Consider the following 21,636-nt stretch of genomic DNA (forward strand, 5'->3'; position numbering starts at 1 on the left):
CGCTCTTTTAAATAATGCCCACAAACAATATCCCTGTTGTCAGAACTTTCCAAATTCCCTCACCAAATTCACTCCTTGTTGTCTTTTCTATGTTGACATGAATGTATTTCCTTACCACCAATTATAACAATTGTCGTATATTTTATTTGTGTCATTTCAGATCACTTGACGAAAGATACGACCATCAGGGAACAAATTATGAATATGGATCCCGCACTTATAATGACAACAGACATTTTAGAGACTCTTCAGATATCACGAAGACGAAAATCTACCGCATCATATCGAGATCGATCGAGAGATCGACCGTTCAACCGGGGAGGAAATTATTTTTCACATTCCACTAGTAATGCTAGAACAGAAGGTCAATCCTACGACCAAGAACCAGATTCACATTATACAAATAGAGAGAATAGTAATTTTGCTGTATCCCGTGGGGACAGCGACAATTTCTCAGACTCCAGTTTACGAAAAATCCAACAGAAACAGAAACGAGGACGTTCTAGTCGCAAATCGAGCCACTCGCCCAAATCGGGATCGGTGGCGAGATCTAGGAGTTATAGTCATTCTGCTAGTAGGAGTAGGAGTCGTAGTAGGAGTAGTGACTCAAGAAGTAGTGTCTCAGGGAGTGAAAACTGGTCGTCAACGAGGCGGTCAAGGAGTAAAGAGAGTGACCGGGAGAGTAGGAATACAGAAAATACACAAAGCTCAGGGGCATCTAAGCATGCTGGATTATGTATTAAAAATTTAGCATCAAGATCAACAGGTATGTATAGCCTATTTGTATGTCAAATTAGCCGTAAGGTGACAAAAAAAGAAACCTTGCTTTTCGGGCTTGACTGACCCAGATTGTATATTTTTTTAAAGATTTTTTTTAATTTTGCCAAAATCATAAAATCAGCATTTATTTTGGCCAAAATTTATTGATTTTGATTTATTTTTTTTACTCGGAATATTTTCAAAATATGTTTGCAAAAATCTTTGTATTTTTACCAGATTTTGCCAGCTTTCGGAGAACATATTTATTTATAAGCATGTTTGAAATCCTATTTTTAAAAAGAAAAAAAAAGAAAAAGTTGCAAATTAAGCAACGTGTGACGTAGGTGTGACCTACATGTAGTTCTTTTACGCAATGATCAGGACAAGCGTATATGTGATCCATCACATCAAAACAGACCACCTCGTGGCAGAAATGAAAATGGAGATTTAAACACTAGGACAAACGGCTGCTTTTTAGCTTGAAAATGACATATTACTTGTTGGAATCAGATACAGCAAACATGTTTTATGAGGCAAAACAAGCTCAGAATTCTTTTTATTTTCTTTATATTTTTTCATCTTCTTTCATTGTTATCTGCCAATCAAGCTAGCCGTGAAGTGGTCTGTTTCGATGTGATGGGTCACATATAGTTTAATGCACATATAAATTGAGATAAATTTGGATGAATTTGAATAAATTGAAATATTTAGAATGTTGCATCTACGATCATAGACTGTCAACGATCAGATCTTGCCATCCTCATTTATGTGTGTTCTTACTGCATACACGTAGAACAACAGCAAGTTTCAAATTTAAAAACAAAATCGTAAACATGCAGCATACAGCATATTTGCAACAACAAAAAATGTAATAAAATAATCTTGTGATTGTACAAATGTCAAGTCAGGGATTAATTAGCAATGCTCAGCATAAATTTAATAGCTAGCGTAGGTGGGAAATTAGCATAATGGTTGCGATATTGACAGCAGCAAGTATAAAATGAAAAAGAACTGTAGTCAAGTTAGCTCAATCGATAAGGCGTTTGACTACGGTGCAAGAGGTTGTGGGTTCGAACCACGGCTGTGGCTAGTACGCTCTTGTGTAAAATTGAGTTAGCTTGAAATTCCCTTGGACAAGGAACTTACTGCTAATTGTCTCGTTGTAACCCGTATGAAACTCGGGGAACTATTCCTGGCTGCGAAGGTTGTTTGTGGAATGTCTAGGGTGTGCACTCTTGAAGCAGCAAAGTCCCCGAATTGTAAAATGGTGAAATGGAATGATGTGGGGCGGTACCGCGGTAGTGATCAGCGATAACCTGTAAAGTGTACTGAGGCTTGTGGATCAATGTGTAGACGTTGTACCTGTGCATCGCACTATAAATCAATGCATTTGGTTTTTTTTTAGTATTCATTTTTTAACCATAAATTTGTTGATTTGTTATAGATTCTAGTATAAAAGATGGATTATTTCATGAATTCAAGAAATATGGTCAAGTCACAGCTGTAACAGTTACCGGAACTGGAGAAGAACGAGCAGGTATCGTCTTTTTCAAGAGGTAAGTGCTTACTAGCCCCCCTTCTCTTGCTTCCCCCTCCTACTTACCCTTACCCTCCCCCCTTTGCCCTTCCTCCTCTCACTTCCCTTCCCCTCACCCTCCAAGAGATAAAAACAATTCCAGGGATTATATTCAGCCCTCGAATTAAGGATCTGAAGTTGCACTGCAACATTTTTAGCGCAAGTTGATAATTGCCTTGGATTTTTACTGAAAAGGCAAAGCAGCGCGGCAGTTTGTAATATTTCAAGAGGGCATCATGGCAACTGTTGAAAATTTGAGAAGGGCACCAGGGCAATTTCTCAAAAGTGAAGAAAACACACACAAACATAGATAGATGATTTTATATTCAAGGGGCAGGGCTGGGGCACCAACAGCAACTTCATTAGAGGGCACGGCAAGTGACTGCCTTGGGTAAAGGACATATTTTGAGGGCATTACGGCAGTGGGGATGGGCACCCACGGCAAAATGCCATGGGTGCAGTGGGTTAATTTGAGGGCTGATTATATTGTAAACCAAAGACTGAAATGTTTAGGTCATTCAGATATAATTATGCATTGTAATTTGTATAATTGTATGTGCACAGAATCTTTTAAGTGGTGGTGAACTCTCAGAAATGATTCAATGAAACAAAATATTTTAGTCCAAATTTTGATATTTAGCTCACAAAAAAACGAGAAATGAAAATGAAACAAAAAGTGAAAATTTTAGTGTGAATTTTGATATTTTTGTTAAAACACTCAAAAAATGAGAAGAAAAAAATGAAACTTGGGTACCAATACCATGATGACAATTTTTGGAGATTAACTATTTTTCTGATGCCCTGAACTATTTAAGTTCAAGTTATTCTTTATCATGGATAGATTGGCAATGGAAACTTATCCTGTAAAATATGTAATACATCTACTATGGTAAATGTATAACATGTATGCATAATTTCAATTGTCTTTATAGCCTAATTATGCAGCCTACTTTAGAACTGTATTTGAAAAAAAGGTAAGACGTTGTTTACTCGGATCCATCATATTAATCTGTTTACTGTATTTGATGTGATTTTACAGAACGGAAGATATGGAGAAAGCTCTGAACCAATCCAAAGGCAAATTATTTTTTGGTTGTGAAATGAAGCTCTCTGTCTGGGATGGACCTGGTAAGTTCTCTTACATTTTTTCCCCATCCAGCTATGGGAATTATTTTTGGTGTGTTTTTTCTTCCTCTTTATTTCTTCGCCCAAGGATCGATCAGTCGGAATATAACAGGATGCATAATAACACACTGACATATTCAACAAAATTACAGGAGACATGCAAGTTGCAAATTATGTCGAAGTGACAAACCTGTAAACCTACAAAGGAAACAAAATCACACATATTATCGTACAAATAGATCCGAATGTCGAGTCTCAGTCTACATGTACACATACAAAACAGAAACTGCCCAACAGACATGACAAGTTAAACTCCATGAGAACTACCTGCCGATTGGCCAAAAAGAAGTTTTCATTATCAATTGGACCAATCAGCATCATTGTTAGAATAATTTCACCACACAAAAAAATTGGGATGAATAATTTGCAAAGCTCCATTCTGATTGGTGATTAAGTGAAGATATCATGTAATTGACCAATCAGTGGCAATGTTATATTGGCAGGTAGTGCTCATGGGGTTGACACAGAAAATGCATCACCTAAGAAAGAATGGAAAGGGAAAAAATGATTTTTTAAACCCTGACATTATTTATTCAGTGTTTACATAATATCAAAACAAGTGAACCAGGAAGTGAGACCCATAGAGCCATGATATTCTAACCTTTAGGTAGGAGACTGCACCCACATTGGCAAGGAGCTGCACTTTTCTGCCTAGCCTTGCATTTACATTATTCATTCCTAGTAAGAAATGCTAAATCATAAATTTCATTGTTTTGGACATTAATCATCCAAGAGTGTTTGATGACCATGTGATTTACATTACATAGACATAAACATTTACAGTATGAAGAAGAGCACATAGATCCTAATTATTTTGTTTTTCCGTCAGTCTATTTTGTGTGTTGAAAAATTGGATCGTGTATTCAAGGTCGGTTTTTTTCCCTTCAAGATAACAATATCATTCTTCTGAGTCTAAATTTAGCTAAAGTTCAATTCTGTTCATTTCTTGCTAAATTTAGACATAAATGCAATTTCCCCGGTTTAATTATTCCACACACAAAACGTATTACTAGCATTCAAGGCACTTTACCTTAATATATATCTATACACAATTATGAAACATGATCTTCGTCCGTGGTGTTGTCCATTTTAAAGACAGTTCTTGTTTCACATATTTTTCTCTGGTGGTATTTTGAATTTGCTAAGAAAAAAAAATGATTTAAAATCATTTAATTAACATTTTTATCTTACATTCTTCTTTAGTTCCCAGTTAAATCATTTGTGCTGGTAAAATGGTATCAGTTATGAGTTACAATCTTGGCAGAAGTAGAGACAGATGTAAGCTTGCATTTACCCTAATTTCTGCAAAATTATCTTGAGGATTAAACGAGTCTGTGCCTTCTGTTGTAGACCATCCATCTTGTTCACTCACTAGACAAATTCGTAACTGATATGTATAATGTCTCGTTCAGTACAGACAAGACATAAAAATCAATGACTAAGTTTATAATGCGATATTCAATATGGATTCTGAAATGTATCTAGGCCCTACATGTAGCAGCCACGTGGACGAAATTGACATGCAATGTTGAGTTGAAATTTTCAATCCAGAGAGTATGGTGATGATTCATTTCAAAGTCTTTTTTAGTTGCACATGTGTTTTGGCCTAGCCCTAGACATTTCAATGTGACTGAGGATATGACATCCGTAGGATTTTTTGTTGAAAGATTAGCAATACTTGAAGTGGGGGAAATAGGAAATCTTAGCCTAAAATAGATAATATAGGATAGGGTCTACTGAAAGCTCTTGAAATTGAGGTCCCAGATGTTGCCGGGGCATGATATATGTAGGCCTATATGATCCAATCAGATGTACCGCAGATATTGGAACTTATCTGTGATTTGACATAATTAGCGCCCCTCCCGTAATTAGTAAGTGCCGCCTATTTTAATTGAAAAATTCAATGTCTTAATAAATGTACAGAATTAAGATTATGACCGACTTGACTTTATTTTGAATGTTTCTCTTCACTGTAACTTCCTCAATTTGACTTAAATTATTGTTTCCATAAATGACCCCCATGGCACTAATTTAGGTTGAAGATGGTATCTCATGAAGAGAACATCTAACAGTGAATATAGGCCTACATGATCAACATGTTGCCTAAAATAGATTGACCCTTGGTACTTTCACATTTAAATCATATCCTATAGCCAGTAATTTAATGTGCCCCAAAAAATCGGGAAATGAAATTAGTATCAGATATACTAGGCATGTAGACTGACATTTTAAGAACAAATCTTGCTTTACGATTTTAGATGCTATAGTAATATTTAGGTTACTACAGCATATATAAAAAGAAACTGCAAGTTTAGGTAAAATAAAGTATTTTTGAAACTATATTCCTTGAACCATGCCGTAATCAGATAAATGAGTGAACAAAATAGTACAAAAGGATACAGGGAAACAAAAAATGTGGGAAGGTTCAATCAAGTTAGCAAGTACTAGAAGTAGTACGGTATAGTAAACTTGAATAGATTATCCACAGCGAAACAAAATGTGGGAAGGCTGAATCAAGTTAGCATGTACGGTATAGTAAACTTGAATAGATATCCACATAGTCGATTGAACATGTAAAACTTGTTTACAACTTTGTACTCCCTAATGTCCTAGCTAGCCTAGCCTAGCCTAGGTCTGCATAATGAGCCATTTCCCTTTGTGGTGTGACCTGCACAAAGTGTGACTCTCTCTTGAACTTAGGCTTTTGTGTGCTTCATTTCCACGAGGCATTTATTTTAAACTTTCTGAAAATTATGTTGTAAAGAAGGAAATTGTAGTTCCAAAAAGTAGTTGCCCATATAGTCACTAGACTATTGTTTTGATGAGAATAATTTTACAAACTTTTGAAACACGACTTACAAAGACTTTGATGTAAAAATAAATTTATGTAACTTTTTGACTTGTTCATAAATGTCAGCATGAAGAGGGTTATGGGACTACTCAACATCATAATACAACAGTTGTAACCAGGGCTTAGTACCGATAAGGGATCTGCTTGGCACATTTAATACTTTCCTGATATACCCAAATTTAGAAATGTGTCTCAGTATGGCTCTTTTCAAGGGATCGCTTCCGTAGCTTAACGACTGGTTTTTGTATGCAGTTGGAGATTGAGACAAAGCCATTTTGGTTTTCCTTCTATAAATAGATACTTGTTCTTTGTCTCTGCTTTTCATTTGCACATAAAACAGGTGCATAAAGAAATATATTTGTTGTAAAGATGACCTTTATATTTTGTCTTACTAGAATAAATTGACCTTAAACTTTAATTTTACAAATATATAGGTACTATCTTCCACTCAAAAGTAAAGGTTAAGCTTACTTTATAGATCAATACTGTTGAATTGGTCTGTGTACTACGATATTAAAGTAACTCAATATGGCAAGGGCTAGAGGGTAAAATTCAAAGAAATCAGTTCGCACATACTGTGGGCTCATGTGTCCGAGCTGTGAAATAGTAAAAGGCCAAAGGTGGGGCATGCACGTCAGAGAGGTCCATGACACCAAGCTATTATAGGCTGGTGGGTAAAATTACAGAAGGTTTAAATTGGTTTCAAGCGAGTAATGTAATTGAATGGGGGATTCATGGCAGGGCAACACTAAATTGGAACATTCAAAAATTACACAGCTGAAGTCTAACATTTAGGTCGGTAGGAGAAAAGTTACAGTAAACAAGATCACATTGAACTATAGGTAAATTAAATAATTCTTGGCCAAACTCAAACATTGGCAAGGCTAGTGGCGATGCTATAATTATAAACACATGCACACATAGTGCAGTACAGAAGAAAGCATGCACATGCCTTACATTGCGTACACATTTAGTACACAACATGGACGCAACACGTAGGCCTATGTTGAAGAATAACTTCATTTACCTGGAAATAAAGTTTATTTGGCATACATTTGTAATTGACAAAACTCATTCGGTTTTTACCATTACACAAGTCAATTAAGTTCAAACTTACGCTCGCATAAATTCACATAAGCGTGCATCAGTTACGCATTGCGCAACTAGCTTAATAAGTGTTACTCCCAAGTTCCCAACTGCTTGCACACCATCTTATGCAATAAACGATATTGCGAGTCTGAATTTTTTCATCAATATATTATAGGCCCTAAGCCAAACAAATTTTTTAGTACTGTACATAGCCTACATGTTGGCTTACGTAATACATACAATTTTATCGCTACACTGTATCTAGAACATAGCAATAGCACTCTTTATGAAAAGAAGAAAAGCAGCAAAGAAAATCAGAAAAAGTAAACAGCAATCAAGAAACATCTAGGAGTTGCATAGTTGCATCCATTCATGGAAATAGTTCCATGGTTGCATCAGGGATATGAGCTTGGTTGCATTGAAGACAAGTTATTGAAGACATAAAGATAAATCATAGGTTAACTTAACTTAATTGTATGTATTAAAACTCCAAATGTAATATGCCCACATGTTTTGTTGTGACATTCAAACAAATGTTGTGTGTGTAAATAATGTAAACGACTAAATTTTCAATGAATGCTTAAAGCGTGAAATGAAATGTTATAAAGAAAACCAACAACATTGTAACACCTTGTCCTTAAATATTTTTGAACTCGGTAAAGTAAAGAGGCTGGATATTGATCGATATACAGTTGAATATATTCAGATATATGCTGGATTACGAAAGTGCAAGTCCGGGCACTCTTGATGTTGGTGATAAATATACACTATCTATTCCATTATCAGTAATGCGGCAGAAATTACTGTATGGCAGATATTACTGTATACGCCAATATTTCAGTAGATATTTTTATGGTTTCAAGTGTTACCTACAATTTTGAGAGGTGTTAAATTCGAGAATACTGTAATCTAATATAATAAAATACATAAAAAATTTAACATGGCCGTGGGTTATTATTTTCGCAAGCATATTGATCGTGAAATTTCAGCTCATCAGCATCTTGAAAGATGTATGAGGTCAATTTTTGAGGCTTTTTTTTTTTTTTTTTTTTTTTTTTTTTTTTTTGAGCCTTTGACAAAGATATAATTTAACCTTTGTGCATAGGGCATCAGTATGCAGAATCAGCATTCATAGTGATAAGAATAATGGGCCTTCCAATAATTTCATTTAAAAAAGTTCAGATAGTACTGGTAAAAGAATAATGAAAATACTATATAATTTGCATGTATGTAGGTCGAGAATCGAGATAGAAAATATGATTTGAACTAGGGTGATTTTATTTCCAAGATCTCCTTTTTAGGGTTATTCCAGAATATCACCATTTTTATATCTTCATATCATTCTCATCATTTATTATTCATTAGCAATAAGTAAATGCATTTTAGGTTTATTTTTTAATATTTTCTTTTTTTTTATATCTTCATATCATTCTCATCATTTGTTATTATTCATTAGCAATAAGTAAATGCATTTTAGGATTATTCCAGAATATTGCCTTTTTTTTTATATCTTCATATCATTCTCATCATTTGTTAATATTCATTAGCAATAAGTAAATGCATTTTAGGGTTATTCCAGAATATTGCCTTTTTTTCATAGCTTCATATCATTCTCATCATTTGTTATTATTCATTAGCAATAAGTAAATGCATTTTAGGGTTGTTCCAGAATATCGCCTTTTTTTTCATAGCTTCATATCATTCTCATCATTTGTTATTATTCATTAGCAATAAGTAAATGCATTTTAGGGTTATTCCAGAATATTGCCTTTTTTTTTTTTCATAGCTTCATATCATTCTCATCATTTGTTATTATTCATTAGCAATAAGTAAATGCATTTTAGGGTTATTCCAGAATATTGCCTCTTTTTTTATATCTTCATATCATTCTCATCATTTGTTAATATTCATTAGCAATAAGTATACATTTCTGTAAGAGCATCAAATTGTTCTTCTCCAACTCCTTAGTATAACATAATAAATTTTCATATTCCTAAATAATATGTTTCAATATGCTAAAGCCTCCGTTTTCATAACATACCATCGTCATGACGCAGCTTGACTGGAGCGCAAAACTCAGCGTACGTATGAAACATTTTCATGACTCTCCCCCAATATGAATAGCATTAATATCGACAGCCAAACATTACCCTGGTAAAAGCTCTCCATCTACTGTCGTTCAACCGGCACGTAAGCCAACCCTGGAATATTGTTGTTACACAACTACAAGCCCACTTATGATGGGCCAACAAAAATTATGTCTTTTCCGATGCGTCATCGATTTTCAATTCTTCATACAAATTACTAGCCCAACATTCATGCTACAATATGGAGAAACCCCTATCAAAATTGAAGTGATTGTCTTTGAGATATGAGAGTTTTTGTGAGTCTGAAAAACGATAAAATACAAAAGAAATTAGCTGCATCTTTTGGCTGTACCTCGTTATCGTTTTGAATCACTTGCGATTGATTTCAGGCGAGTTGGGTTGAATTGTGGTAATTTGTGTTGATGCGGAGCAACAGAGAATGGCATGTAGTTAGAGGCTAGGCTTTTATGGTAATTTGTTTTTAACGATGATGGGCAGTAAATAAATTTACCATTATTGCAAATTATGTAACCAATTTTTCCAGAGGTTTTTTTTTAATGATTATTTGTTGCAGCACTCAGCAGGCATATTATGCGGTTTTTGTTTTCCAGTATCATTTGGGTGAATTCATCTTGTTTTTATAAATGCCATTCAGGTGAAATTGTGAAACATATTTTAAATGGAATAGTATTTTAATCAAACGCACAGCAATCTTGGGCACACTTGTAAGATGATTTAAAAAAAGAAGAAATAATTAATGAATATTTATTTCCATAATAAAAAACCAACAAAATACAATAATTCTAATAGTTTCAAGTTAAATAATATTCCCAGCTTACTTGGTAGCTGGTAATCAGAATAATTTCTAATTTATAATCATGTTGGCATTTTATTTGCAGGGTATGCGTCTGCACGTGCAACATTAAATTTGGTCTAATTTTAGCCTGACATATGGAGTCAATAAAACGGAAACATTTCCATGGCATAGTCAGAATTGTCAGGATCAAACCATTTTATTTTCATATGACTTGTGTTTTGCCCCACCCAACAAATTCTGATCATAATTTAAATAAGAATTAAAGCAATAATAATTTTGAAATAATAATAATGCATAAAATTTGTAAAACATGTTGCAGCAGTAGGAGTGGGTATATTGATTCAAGTATTCCATTAGAAGCTGACAAGCAATGTCATTTAAGCAGCTACGTAGTCAGGTAGGAACGCTAGCTCTTAGCTCGCCAGGTAGATAGATCTACGGGCAATTTAAATGTCAAATTTATTTCATCTAATGCATCGTCAATCTACCTTGCTATATTATTAGTAATGCAAGCTTTGTAAGCTCACCTGGGTAATGTAGGGGAAGGAAGGACAAAATAGGAGATATACTGATTTATACAGGCCTTAATAATGATATAGTATTATTTTGGTATTGTGAAAAATGTTTGTAAAATTATACTATCAAGTAGGTTTGGAATATTTTCATTGTGGTTTATATTGTGTGTATTGATATCACATATAAATGGCCGAAAATAAAATTGCGAATATAGCATAATAATTTGCTCTGTATACCTGGAAACCGTATTAATGAATAGTGGCATAGAGATATTGTATGCTGATATATTTTGCATGATTGGCTGCAGTACTTTAGCCAATCAGGTTGATTTGAAAAGCTACCATAATTATTACTATCGAAAAGTACACTGCAGGTTTTAATTCAGGATTTTTAGTTAAAATGTTTTTAAAATGGTTTTTAAATATTTGAAGTTCAAAATGAAGAAAATATTCATGACATGCTGTTGCATGTAAAAAGAATAAGAATCGTTTCATTTATGTGAAATTTCAACGTTCTGTCAGATACGTAAAAATAAAATTCCATCAAAAATGTGTGCTTTGCCTCTGGTCTATGCCTCATTATGAAGGATTTTCCTCTTGCAATGAAGCCCCTCCAGTCATCATCAGGTCCCAATTTTAATCAGCATTCTGAAAGATGAATTTTCATTTAATTTTACAAAGCCCTGTGGACATCTGAGAGTTTATTATTTCATCTATAGAGATGCATGATTTATCAGATACATATGCATCAATGTCATGGGTTGCAGTTTTTATTTGACACAACTTGTTTGCTTGGAAATTTGAATGGAGTTGTGATTCAGCGATATTATCTGCACATGCGTAAATTATGTTTTGCATTTCTATTTAAGTCATATTTTTATGATGACTTATTCGTATATTTTAGCATTTATTTTTCATATTTTAATTTGACGAAGTACAGCTGGTGCATACAATTCAGGAATTATGAATTCAATATCGTTAAAACCTTTGGTCAATATTTATATCCCCTGAAAGAGTGGAGTAAATTCAATGTTGAATTCTTAAAATAATATATTTATTTATTTATTTATTTATTCTTTCTTTAATCACAATTTATAGGCTACAATGCATCTTTGTGTAGAGTTTGGTTTATTTTTCCATTAAATTGTTAAATTATGCAAAAGCTAATTGTAAGACAAACCGTTATCTGCAGATCGATGGTAACGTAAAAAAAAAATTTTCCATGATGTATTGAACCCATACAAAATATGGAGTATCGAAAGATCTAGCATTCTGCAAAACCTTGCCTTTTCGTATGAATTATGCAAAAGGCTAATTAGGCAAAAAAAAAAGGTTTGCCTCAAAGCTCACAAGAAATTTAAAAACGAATGCGAAATGCGATTTTTTTTTTTTTTTTTTTTTTCCCAACTTTTTTTCATGGTATTTTGAGAAAAAAGTCTGATTTTCACCGAAATTCCGCATTTGTTTTTTGTCAAATCGTGGGATTTTACAAATGCGCGCGCAAGCTTTGAGACGAAGCTTTTTTTTTTTTGGCCTTATAAGGCAAACCGTTAAGTCATCTCCAGATAGATGGTAACGGAAATATTTTTTCCATATTGAACCCATACAAACTGAGGAGCATCGAAAGATCTACCATTCTGTGAAACCTTGCCTTTTCAGATGCATTAACTAATTTATGCTGCATTTCCCTGTTGCTATGGGAGCTATATTTTCAGATGTAATATAAACGCATTAGCTATTTATGCGGTATTGTATCTGATGACTGGATGCCATTTTTTCCATCCTAACTGCTCACAAATATAATGCTTCACTCATCCATTAAAACATGCATGGTGGATTTGATTGCGCTATATTTTCGGATATAGATGCATTAGCTATTTATGCTGCATGCTGGCTCGCTGCTAGCTGACAAATGCTGTTGTTTTTGCCTCCATATTGCACACGTCCCCAGTGGATATGTCAAGCAGCTTCCATATTTGGATAGACTTGGTCCAAGCTCTGAAAATACAAACAGTTTAAAATTTGTTATCTTGTCGCAATATATAATATACGCATCATGTTGATAATCTTGTTTTCTTAATTGTCCCAAAAATATTTTGTGCAAAGTAAACCCAGCAAACACAAAAATAGTTTAAAACCATAAACATGTGCTGTCTGTCAGGTTATAAAAGTCAGGAAAACATCAGTAAAGCATATTAAATGAAAAAACACTACTACTAAAAAATGGTTTCAAAAAATGTTACTGTAAAATATTTTCGTCTTACATATTTGCAAAATATTTTGTCAATACATGTTATTGGAAAAAAGAAAGTTTTTCAGCAATCCTTTCTGCAAAGATGTATTTGAATGTAAAACATTTTATACCCTTTATATTCCTTTTATATATAAACCCAACATTTAAGCGTTTTCTTTAAAACGTTTTGTGTTTGCTGGAATGTCAGTAATTGAATTGTACATGTACAACAAATTTATGTACAACTACAATGTTTTGAATACAATGCAGTAATACCCATATCATCGTTTACGTCATTGCTTTCATGAATTTTCATTAAAATCACCATTAGGCAACTAAAAAAAGTCTTGCTCACTCCCGGTGACAAATTTTCACAGGCTTTTTTTCCCAAGGACCACCTTATTTTGAACATGGGAATGATGTCTCTGTTTGACCTCCCAATGTTCATTGCCAAGTTCTTGTCATTATCAACACATTACACAGCATTAGTTAAAATGGTCAGACTGAGTGTAACTTGGCACCAAGTCAATGGAATTACTTCCTTATGGATATGAGATCACAAGGCAAAAATGTATGATGCAAAGCAATACCAGCTTTCAGTTTACCAACTCTTGTCAAAATGCAAATACGATGTGATCAAGCAAAATCAGTCTGAAGTCGGCCATATTCAATTTTCAGTTTCTTTACATGATTGTATAAAACATTTGCAAAGCTACATTTTGGAGAAAACCCCATTGAAATTGAACATTACGAACAGTTGAGGTGTTTCCAAAACAACATGCAACAAAAATTATTGTCTTTGTTTGGCTATATCTGAAAATCAATATGGTCAACTTCCGACTGATTTTGCTCAATCACATCACATATGAAAGCAAAATTATTCCGATGCCAGGAATATTGATTTTGAGAAATCCAGTAATAGTATTCAACTTCCTCTGTATTTTATTGTTCTGAGTAACACTAAAATAGCCATATCTCTGGAACTGTAAGTCGATACTAAAATGCAGCAAACCTTTGACGAGCGCGACTACAGTGATGTTGCAAATTCGGTGCTAACAACGCGTACGGCGCACAGTTCATTCATAAATTTCCACTCAGCAACAACATATCGCCTTAGCAGCCAATCAGAGACAAGTGCGTGCAACGCAGTAAATACGCGATGTATCCTTACAATACGCACTCGTCAAAGGTTTTCTGCATTTTAGTATAATTGGAGTGATGAGTGATGGAGTTTTCAACAAAAATGAAGTTCTGAGAATGGCCCATGTAATGAAATTGAAAATTGCATTTTGATTTATATCGACATCGGACTCTTTTAGCTTGATCGCATCGCATATTGGGCGAAATCAGTCTAATGTTACTCAAATTGATATTGAGATTAAGGCACTTCTTTTGTATAAAAATGTGATTGTTTTCTACCGAAATGAAAGAAAATTGATAGGCAATCGTTTTCACAGAGAAAAGGATAAAATTGTTTTGTGTGACAAGTGTAGTTGTCTTGCACCCCCTGGCTTGAACACAGATCTATGGTTATCATTGTTGTCTCCAGATATACAAAAATTACACACAAAACAAACAATACAGTGCTTTGGTGTTGAAATTCTCATGTGCAACTTGGCACAGAGTCAATTTAATTGTTCTTTATCAAAAGGCAAATACGTCATTCGCAATCGGAGGTCAGTTTTATTTTAAGCTGAATACAACTCTAAATCCTGGTATTACTATTTGCATAACAAATTTTACATAAAATTGTAAATACATGCAGAAATCTTGTTTGGAACAAATTCATTCCTTTTAAATGACAATTTTTTCGTAAACAATGAAACAGCATTGTACATTCTATGCATGTGACTGACTGACTGACATATTGGCCAAACTTCAGATTAAAAGGGAAGGGAGTGTGTGTATTGTATGTACAATATATAGGTACAAGCACAAGTACATGTAATTGCTTTGTTATAGGTGTTGAATAATATCTGGGCATGTCACCATAGAATTCTGTCTACAAGCATGAGGGGTTTTTTTTTGACAAAAGAGATGAAAGGCAGACACCCTCTCACAAAAACATTATTAATATTTGGAATTTGAGCAACTATAATACAGGTGGCTGTACAACATAAATACCGGTACTGTAAGACCAATTTATTGTTATTTGTTGTAGAGGTTTCTGCTTTTTTGTCTCATTCGCCCCTGGTTTAGCGGCATAGGGGCCTATATGCTCGTAGACGAAATTCTACGATACATATCTGTACAATGTCATATCCACACAATGTATAAAGTTAATATGTCTGCTATTGCTAATGCATTTATTATCTTCTCATGTTAAAAGGGTAAGGGAAAGAGTGTTATAAGCATCTCTTTAAGAATTACCATAATAAATTCTCTCTTTGGCATTTGTAGTAACATCAGCTTTTAATTAAATTCCCAATTTATATTTAGCCAGTTCACAACATTAACTTGATATGACGACAATCGCGGAGCCTTGACTCAAGTCTAAAAGCTTGTGTGCATTATGAGGCAAAGCTGGTACTGCTGCATTGGTAGTTTCATCACATGATCCTGCTTGCACGAGGCAGCAGCTGTATAGGGATGGATGGATGGATAAGAGATGAAGATGAAGTAAGATGGAGAGAGGATGCACTATGAGAGCAAAATGGCCTCATTTCATTGACATAGTCCAATAACCCCTATCTATCAATCATAGCCTAAAGTTGATCGTAATATGTGGAAGATGAGGTTTTTGTGCCGGATACAAATTGTCAATTTAAAGAATAGAATGCGAGGAGTGTATTATTGGGGTTATAGAATTGTGCCATAGTAGATGGGCATGTTACAAGGGTTTATTGATGGTGGTTGTCCTTCCCACTTCCCACAATGCATTTCTTCCATTTCAATTTTCTGTACTGATTTGCTATCTAGTGCAACATAGGTCGATGGGGTCGATAGTGACAAAAAATGGTACTTTAATGAACAGCACATCCAGATCATGCAAATTTTTAGCTAGACTAAAATTTTGACTAAAATTTTGGCTAAATTTGCATGTTTAGCCAGTTGATGCTCAAATTGAAAACAAATGGAATGGGTATAAAAAATGTGACAAGTTTTCCATTGGCAAGGATCAGAACAAACAAACAAGACTACATGTAGTAATAGAAGTGCCATTTGATTAAATGAGGTGATACAGCATGTTGCAAAGGATTGTGGGAAGGGTAAGATATCTTTGGGTCGTCCTCCTCCTAGCTAGTTACGGCCAGCCAAGAAGGAGCCCCATACGTCTGACTATCTCCCCATCTCGCATCTCCTCTATGGCTTCACATGAATGCATTATGTTGAGTAGCTGACTAGTGCCGTCACATAATAATCTGTATGGTACGATATGCAAGAGATAAAATGTGTGAGAATGGCAGCGGGTTTGGTTTGCTGTCGGGAAATTTATTACCAATATGGATTGGGTGTCAGTCAAAATACGAATGGAAATTAGAAATTTTATGTGTAACTCGTATACATGTGTGTTGCAGAATAATGTAATAAAAACATGGAAAAGAAAACATCATTATTTATAAATAATTTATAGACAAAATCTGAGAATATGAGAATTTTTTCTCATCTTTCCCGATTAAAGATACTTAATATGTTTGCTACATTTTCTATATTTCACACAGGCCCGTTGCATTGCAATCAAGTAATGCCACGGGTTTGTCGTTTTAAATTTGATGTTGCAGTCCAATCGATAGTCAACATATTGTGGAATATCTGGAGCAAATATGCTGCCTGCAGTACTATTATTATTAACCTGTTTTTTTATCAAAATAAATAAATAAATAAGTCGTGTCTATATATTAACTCCATGAGAACTACCTGCCGATTGGTTAAAAAGAAGTTTTCATTATCAATTGGCCCAACCAGCAACATTGTTAGAATAATTTCACCACACAAAAAATTTGGGTGAATTATTTGCAAAGCTCCATTCTGATTGGTGATTGAAGTGAAGATATCATGTAATTGACCAATCAGAGGCAATGTTATATATGTACTGAACAATTTGTCAGTCTCCAGCTGAATTTTATTCTTAAAAATAAAAACATTCTTAAATAATTAGTACTTATTTTCCAGTGTTGCACATAAGAATTAGTGACCCTGCAGACTTTTTATTCAACGTAAAATATTTGATGTAACATATATCTACATTATTTAATCTAGTCCCATTCTATTTCCAGTAATCTCCTCTGACGTAAAATCGATACTATATTTCTATCAGATATATTCTGCGTAACATATTATCGATTTTACGTCACCAATCATTCGTTAGAACTTAAACATAACTGGAAATAGAATGGGACTAGATTAAATAATGTAGATATGTTACATCAAATATTCTATGTCGAATACTCAGGAGTCTGTAGGGGCCCTTATACTTTTCAAATGGACAAGTTTCAAACTTTCTTGGAGTGAATTGACTGAAGACTGAAGACTAATGTTATGCTGTCATAGTGGCATTTGGCATGTTTAGAACAACATTTGGATAATTGTTTTATTGATTGAATTTTGTAAGAGCGGTCACATGAACAATTAATTTTCACTTCAACAAACAACCATTGCCATAACATGTCTGTTATATAAATCAATACTAATAATCATTAACATGGGAAATTGGTTTCTTACATAACTAGACAAAATAGTTTACACTTCCCATGATGCATTTCTTCCAATTGAATTTCCTGTACTGATTTGCTCTTTTGTGCAACAGGTCAAAGTGACAAAATGTACCTCAATGAACAGAGCACACCCAGATCTTGTAAATTATGTTTATCATTATGTACCCATGTTTAGCCAGTCTATTCTCACTGGAATTTGATGTAATGAGGTGATTCTTAGTGTATCATGTTGCAAAGGATTCTGGGAAGGATTAGATATCTTCTCTGTAGACATTACCATGATTGCATCCCTTATTCAAATTGCATAAATTTATGTGCAGTGTTATATAACCAACGATAACTCATGCCTGTCAAGCTAGTATACAGTCTGTGTCCGCTTACATTAGGCCACTAACAGTCAATTTTGAGTTTCCTGTCACATAATATCTGAAAACAAGTGAGGTAACTTTTTCATTATTCATTATATGACCAACACGCATGTAAAATGTGTTGTTATTTGCCGCTCACTCACTTGAAGATGGATGTTTAGCCCCGGTGTTTAGCCCAAATGAGATTCAAAAGTATATTAAAAAGAGTCTGCAAGGTTGACAGCAAAATGTATGGATACATGTTTTGATTTCGATTTTTCCACAAAAAATAAATTGATATTCATAATTTTTTTTTGCAAATATAACTCAGTTTTTATCTGTATTTTTTGGAAAATTACAATAATGAATTCAAGTGAGGGTCAGAAAATGAAGTGAGGGCGGGTGACGGGAAACTCAAAATCGACTTTCACTGGCCTTACATCCAATATATAAATTGCATAAATTTATGTGCAGGGTTACATAATCAACGATAACATATCCCAAACCGGTTCATGCTTGTCAAGCTACATGTAGTATGAAATGCAGCATACTGCCTGTGTCCGCTTACATAATACATCCAATATATAAATTGCATAAATTTATGTGCAGTGTTATATAATCAACGATAACATATCCCAAACTGGTCCGTGCTTGTCAAGCTAAATGCATACACTGTGTCTGTCCGCCTACATGGAATACATGTCATTAGAAGTGAGTTGTCTTCAATAATTGACCAAAATTAGAGTAGGGCCTATGTACTTTTATTATAATCTTCAAACTGATTAGCTAATGAAGGCATAAACAGGTCATTAAATATAATTTTATCTTTGTCTTCAATTTTGAAGAACAGAAGGTCCTAGTCAACAAAGTTAGAAGGTTCTTTGTTAATATTATATTAATCATCATCATTAATGACATGGTATAGTTTAATTGCTGTTATTTGTACTTGTCAACAACAATTGCACACACTACATAGAAAATGAAGATTATTTCATATTCAAAAGTAAGAAAAAAACGGACCATTATCAAACATACGTGTTTGTTTTTATTTTGCTTTTTAATTAGTTGAATACAAGGGTGTATTTTTTCATTGTAGCATTAACCCCCTGGACACTACTGGTAATCTAACAGCATTTCTGATTGGTTGATAACTTGAAATGCTAATTTCAATTGCCAATTATGACTAGGCTTTAACCTATTTGATCAAACTTGCATTTGCAGACGATCTTATTAATACCCTCCTTGATTGGTTCAAAATTGGACACAATATTCATTTTAGCCAATCGGCAGGTAGTTTTCATGGGTTAATAAGAGAATGAATTTTGATTCCCATAACTGTTATTGATTCTCATTGATTACCCATATGTTGTTTACTCAAATCTTGACACAAATCAGTGTTGATTCTCACACACCAATTGTATGAGAACTTCCGAGAATCATTGCAATCATTGATTCTCTGATTCTCACCAAAATTGCATCCCTAAAAGTGCTGAAACACAGTAAAATGAGAAAAGCTCAACTGAAACTTATTCTCAAATAGTAGAGGGAAAAACTGCATGTATTTTAAAATCAAGAGTTTAATATTAATTGGTGAGAACCAACAAGAGCAAACATTTATAGTAAAATTTAAAAAAATCAGGTGTACATAGATGTTGTTTAATTGCACGGGGTGCACTAGTGCTTTTGGTCATATTTATTTTTTTGGGGGTTGATGCATTTATCACTATTTGCTTGTATTTTGTAACATTTTAAGTGAATATTATAAAAATAGCAAAAATCATGGACGTCAACATCTCACTACCAATGTGATATGTATTATTAATCTATAAATAATTTACTGTTCCACACAATTTCTGTTGCCCATATTTTTAGTTCATTTGACGTAAGTCTATACGAGTTTCAACCACACAATTTCTGTTGCCCATATTTTCTGTTCATTTGAGATTTTGACGCAAGTCCATGATAGATAAAGAACCATCCTAAAATAGAAAGCACATGTTTTTTAGGTTTATAAATAAAACTTTTCCTCCTTATTTTTTATATACATATGCCATTAAAATTCAGGACCTTTCTTCCCCCGAAATAGAATGAACACATGACAATTCATATCATTAAACAATTGCAGCACAAAACAACAAAAGAGTTCCAAGAGCAACATTCACTATGGACCACAATAGCCTCATCCCAATGCCATAGTTCAATAACCTCAATGAAACAATATTAGAGCAACATTTGACCTCAAGTTGCGGAGTATGAGTTTGTGTACCCAAATTTTCAAAGGTCATTCAATGAATGTGCAACTGTTTTGGGGTTAAAGAACTGTGCCCTGATAGATGAGCATGTTGTGGATCCTAGTGATTGTTTCTCACATTAATGTCACCCACATAATACTCAATTTGTGGAATCATAAATCCATGTAAGCTTATACTTGGTCCTCATTTCCCTAAAAATAGAGCAAAGTGAACAGACAAGTAATTCAATGTTTCCTGTGTATAGGCCTACTTGTGTGTGCAGATTAGATTTCAAACATGATTTCAACCCATTCCTCTGCTTTTGTTACTGTAAAAGTGTTATTTTTGTGTGTATAAATTTTCGCACTTGACCGATTTTTAACCATTTCACTCATTTTTAAATTTGTGATTTTGAGTTTTCTTACATATACCTATAGGGCCTACATACATGTAAAAGGAACATATTTGTGTGTTTTTATTTTCGCAGTAGCTGCAATGAGCGTGAAAAGCACAAAAATTAATGTACCGTGAAAATTTCCACTTTTACAGTACCTGTCAATACACAGAGAAGATATCTGACCCTTCCCAGAATCCTTTGCAACAGGATATATCACTTTATACAGGTTCCCTTTGTTTTCATTTTGAGAACTACTGATGTAAAATATGGATCCATAGTAAAAAAAATAAACATATTTTGCAAGATCTGGATGTGCTCTGTTCACCCATATGTTGCATTTGATAACAAATCGGCACAGGAAATTGAAACGGAAGAAATGCATTATGGGAAGCGCAAGACATCTTCCCTGATTTCTACCCATTTGTTATTGGTCTGTCAGTACTATTCTGTTTATCTTCATCTATCACATGTTGTTACCACAAAACTGGGGTGACATGAGTTTGTTTGATTTCCAAACCAAAAACCACATTTATAGCTGGCTCAAAATAAGCTAAGGTGTCATAAAAGTGTAACACACAATTATTTTTCCAGCTCTTTTCTTTTGGTCTCCAACCAGGTTTAAATTATAGTATGCACATATATCGCTCATAATACACTAAAAGAAAGATAAGTTATAGACCATTTACTTCACAAATTTAATTTTCTAGTTTTATGACGTTATATTTGACAGACACAATTTTGATGATTTTCTGCAATCAAATAAAAATTTATAAAGTATTACATAAGGTATTTTGTGGTTATTTAGGTGTAGGACCTACAGCAACTGATTGTGGAAAAAATGTGTCCAAATATTACAATAAGGAGGATAAATTGTTATAAATAAAATATGTGTGT

At 33.9% G+C, this 21,636-nt stretch overlaps 1 protein-coding gene across 1 annotated transcript in view; it reads left to right on the forward strand.

The window, feature by feature from the left end:
• LOC140141686 (uncharacterized) overlaps positions 1-21,636 on the forward strand; it is an 80,065-nt gene that overhangs the window by 31,442 nt on the left and 26,987 nt on the right. The window contains 5 exon segments of the mRNA XM_072163598.1: positions 161-249; positions 252-275; positions 278-766; positions 2,204-2,315; positions 3,375-3,463. Coding sequence (XP_072019699.1) covers positions 161-249; positions 252-275; positions 278-766; positions 2,204-2,315; positions 3,375-3,463 — 803 coding nt within the window.

Source organism: Amphiura filiformis, chromosome 19 (genome assembly GCF_039555335.1).
Source record: "Amphiura filiformis chromosome 19, Afil_fr2py, whole genome shotgun sequence".
Taxonomy (NCBI): domain Eukaryota; kingdom Metazoa; phylum Echinodermata; class Ophiuroidea; order Amphilepidida; family Amphiuridae; genus Amphiura; species Amphiura filiformis.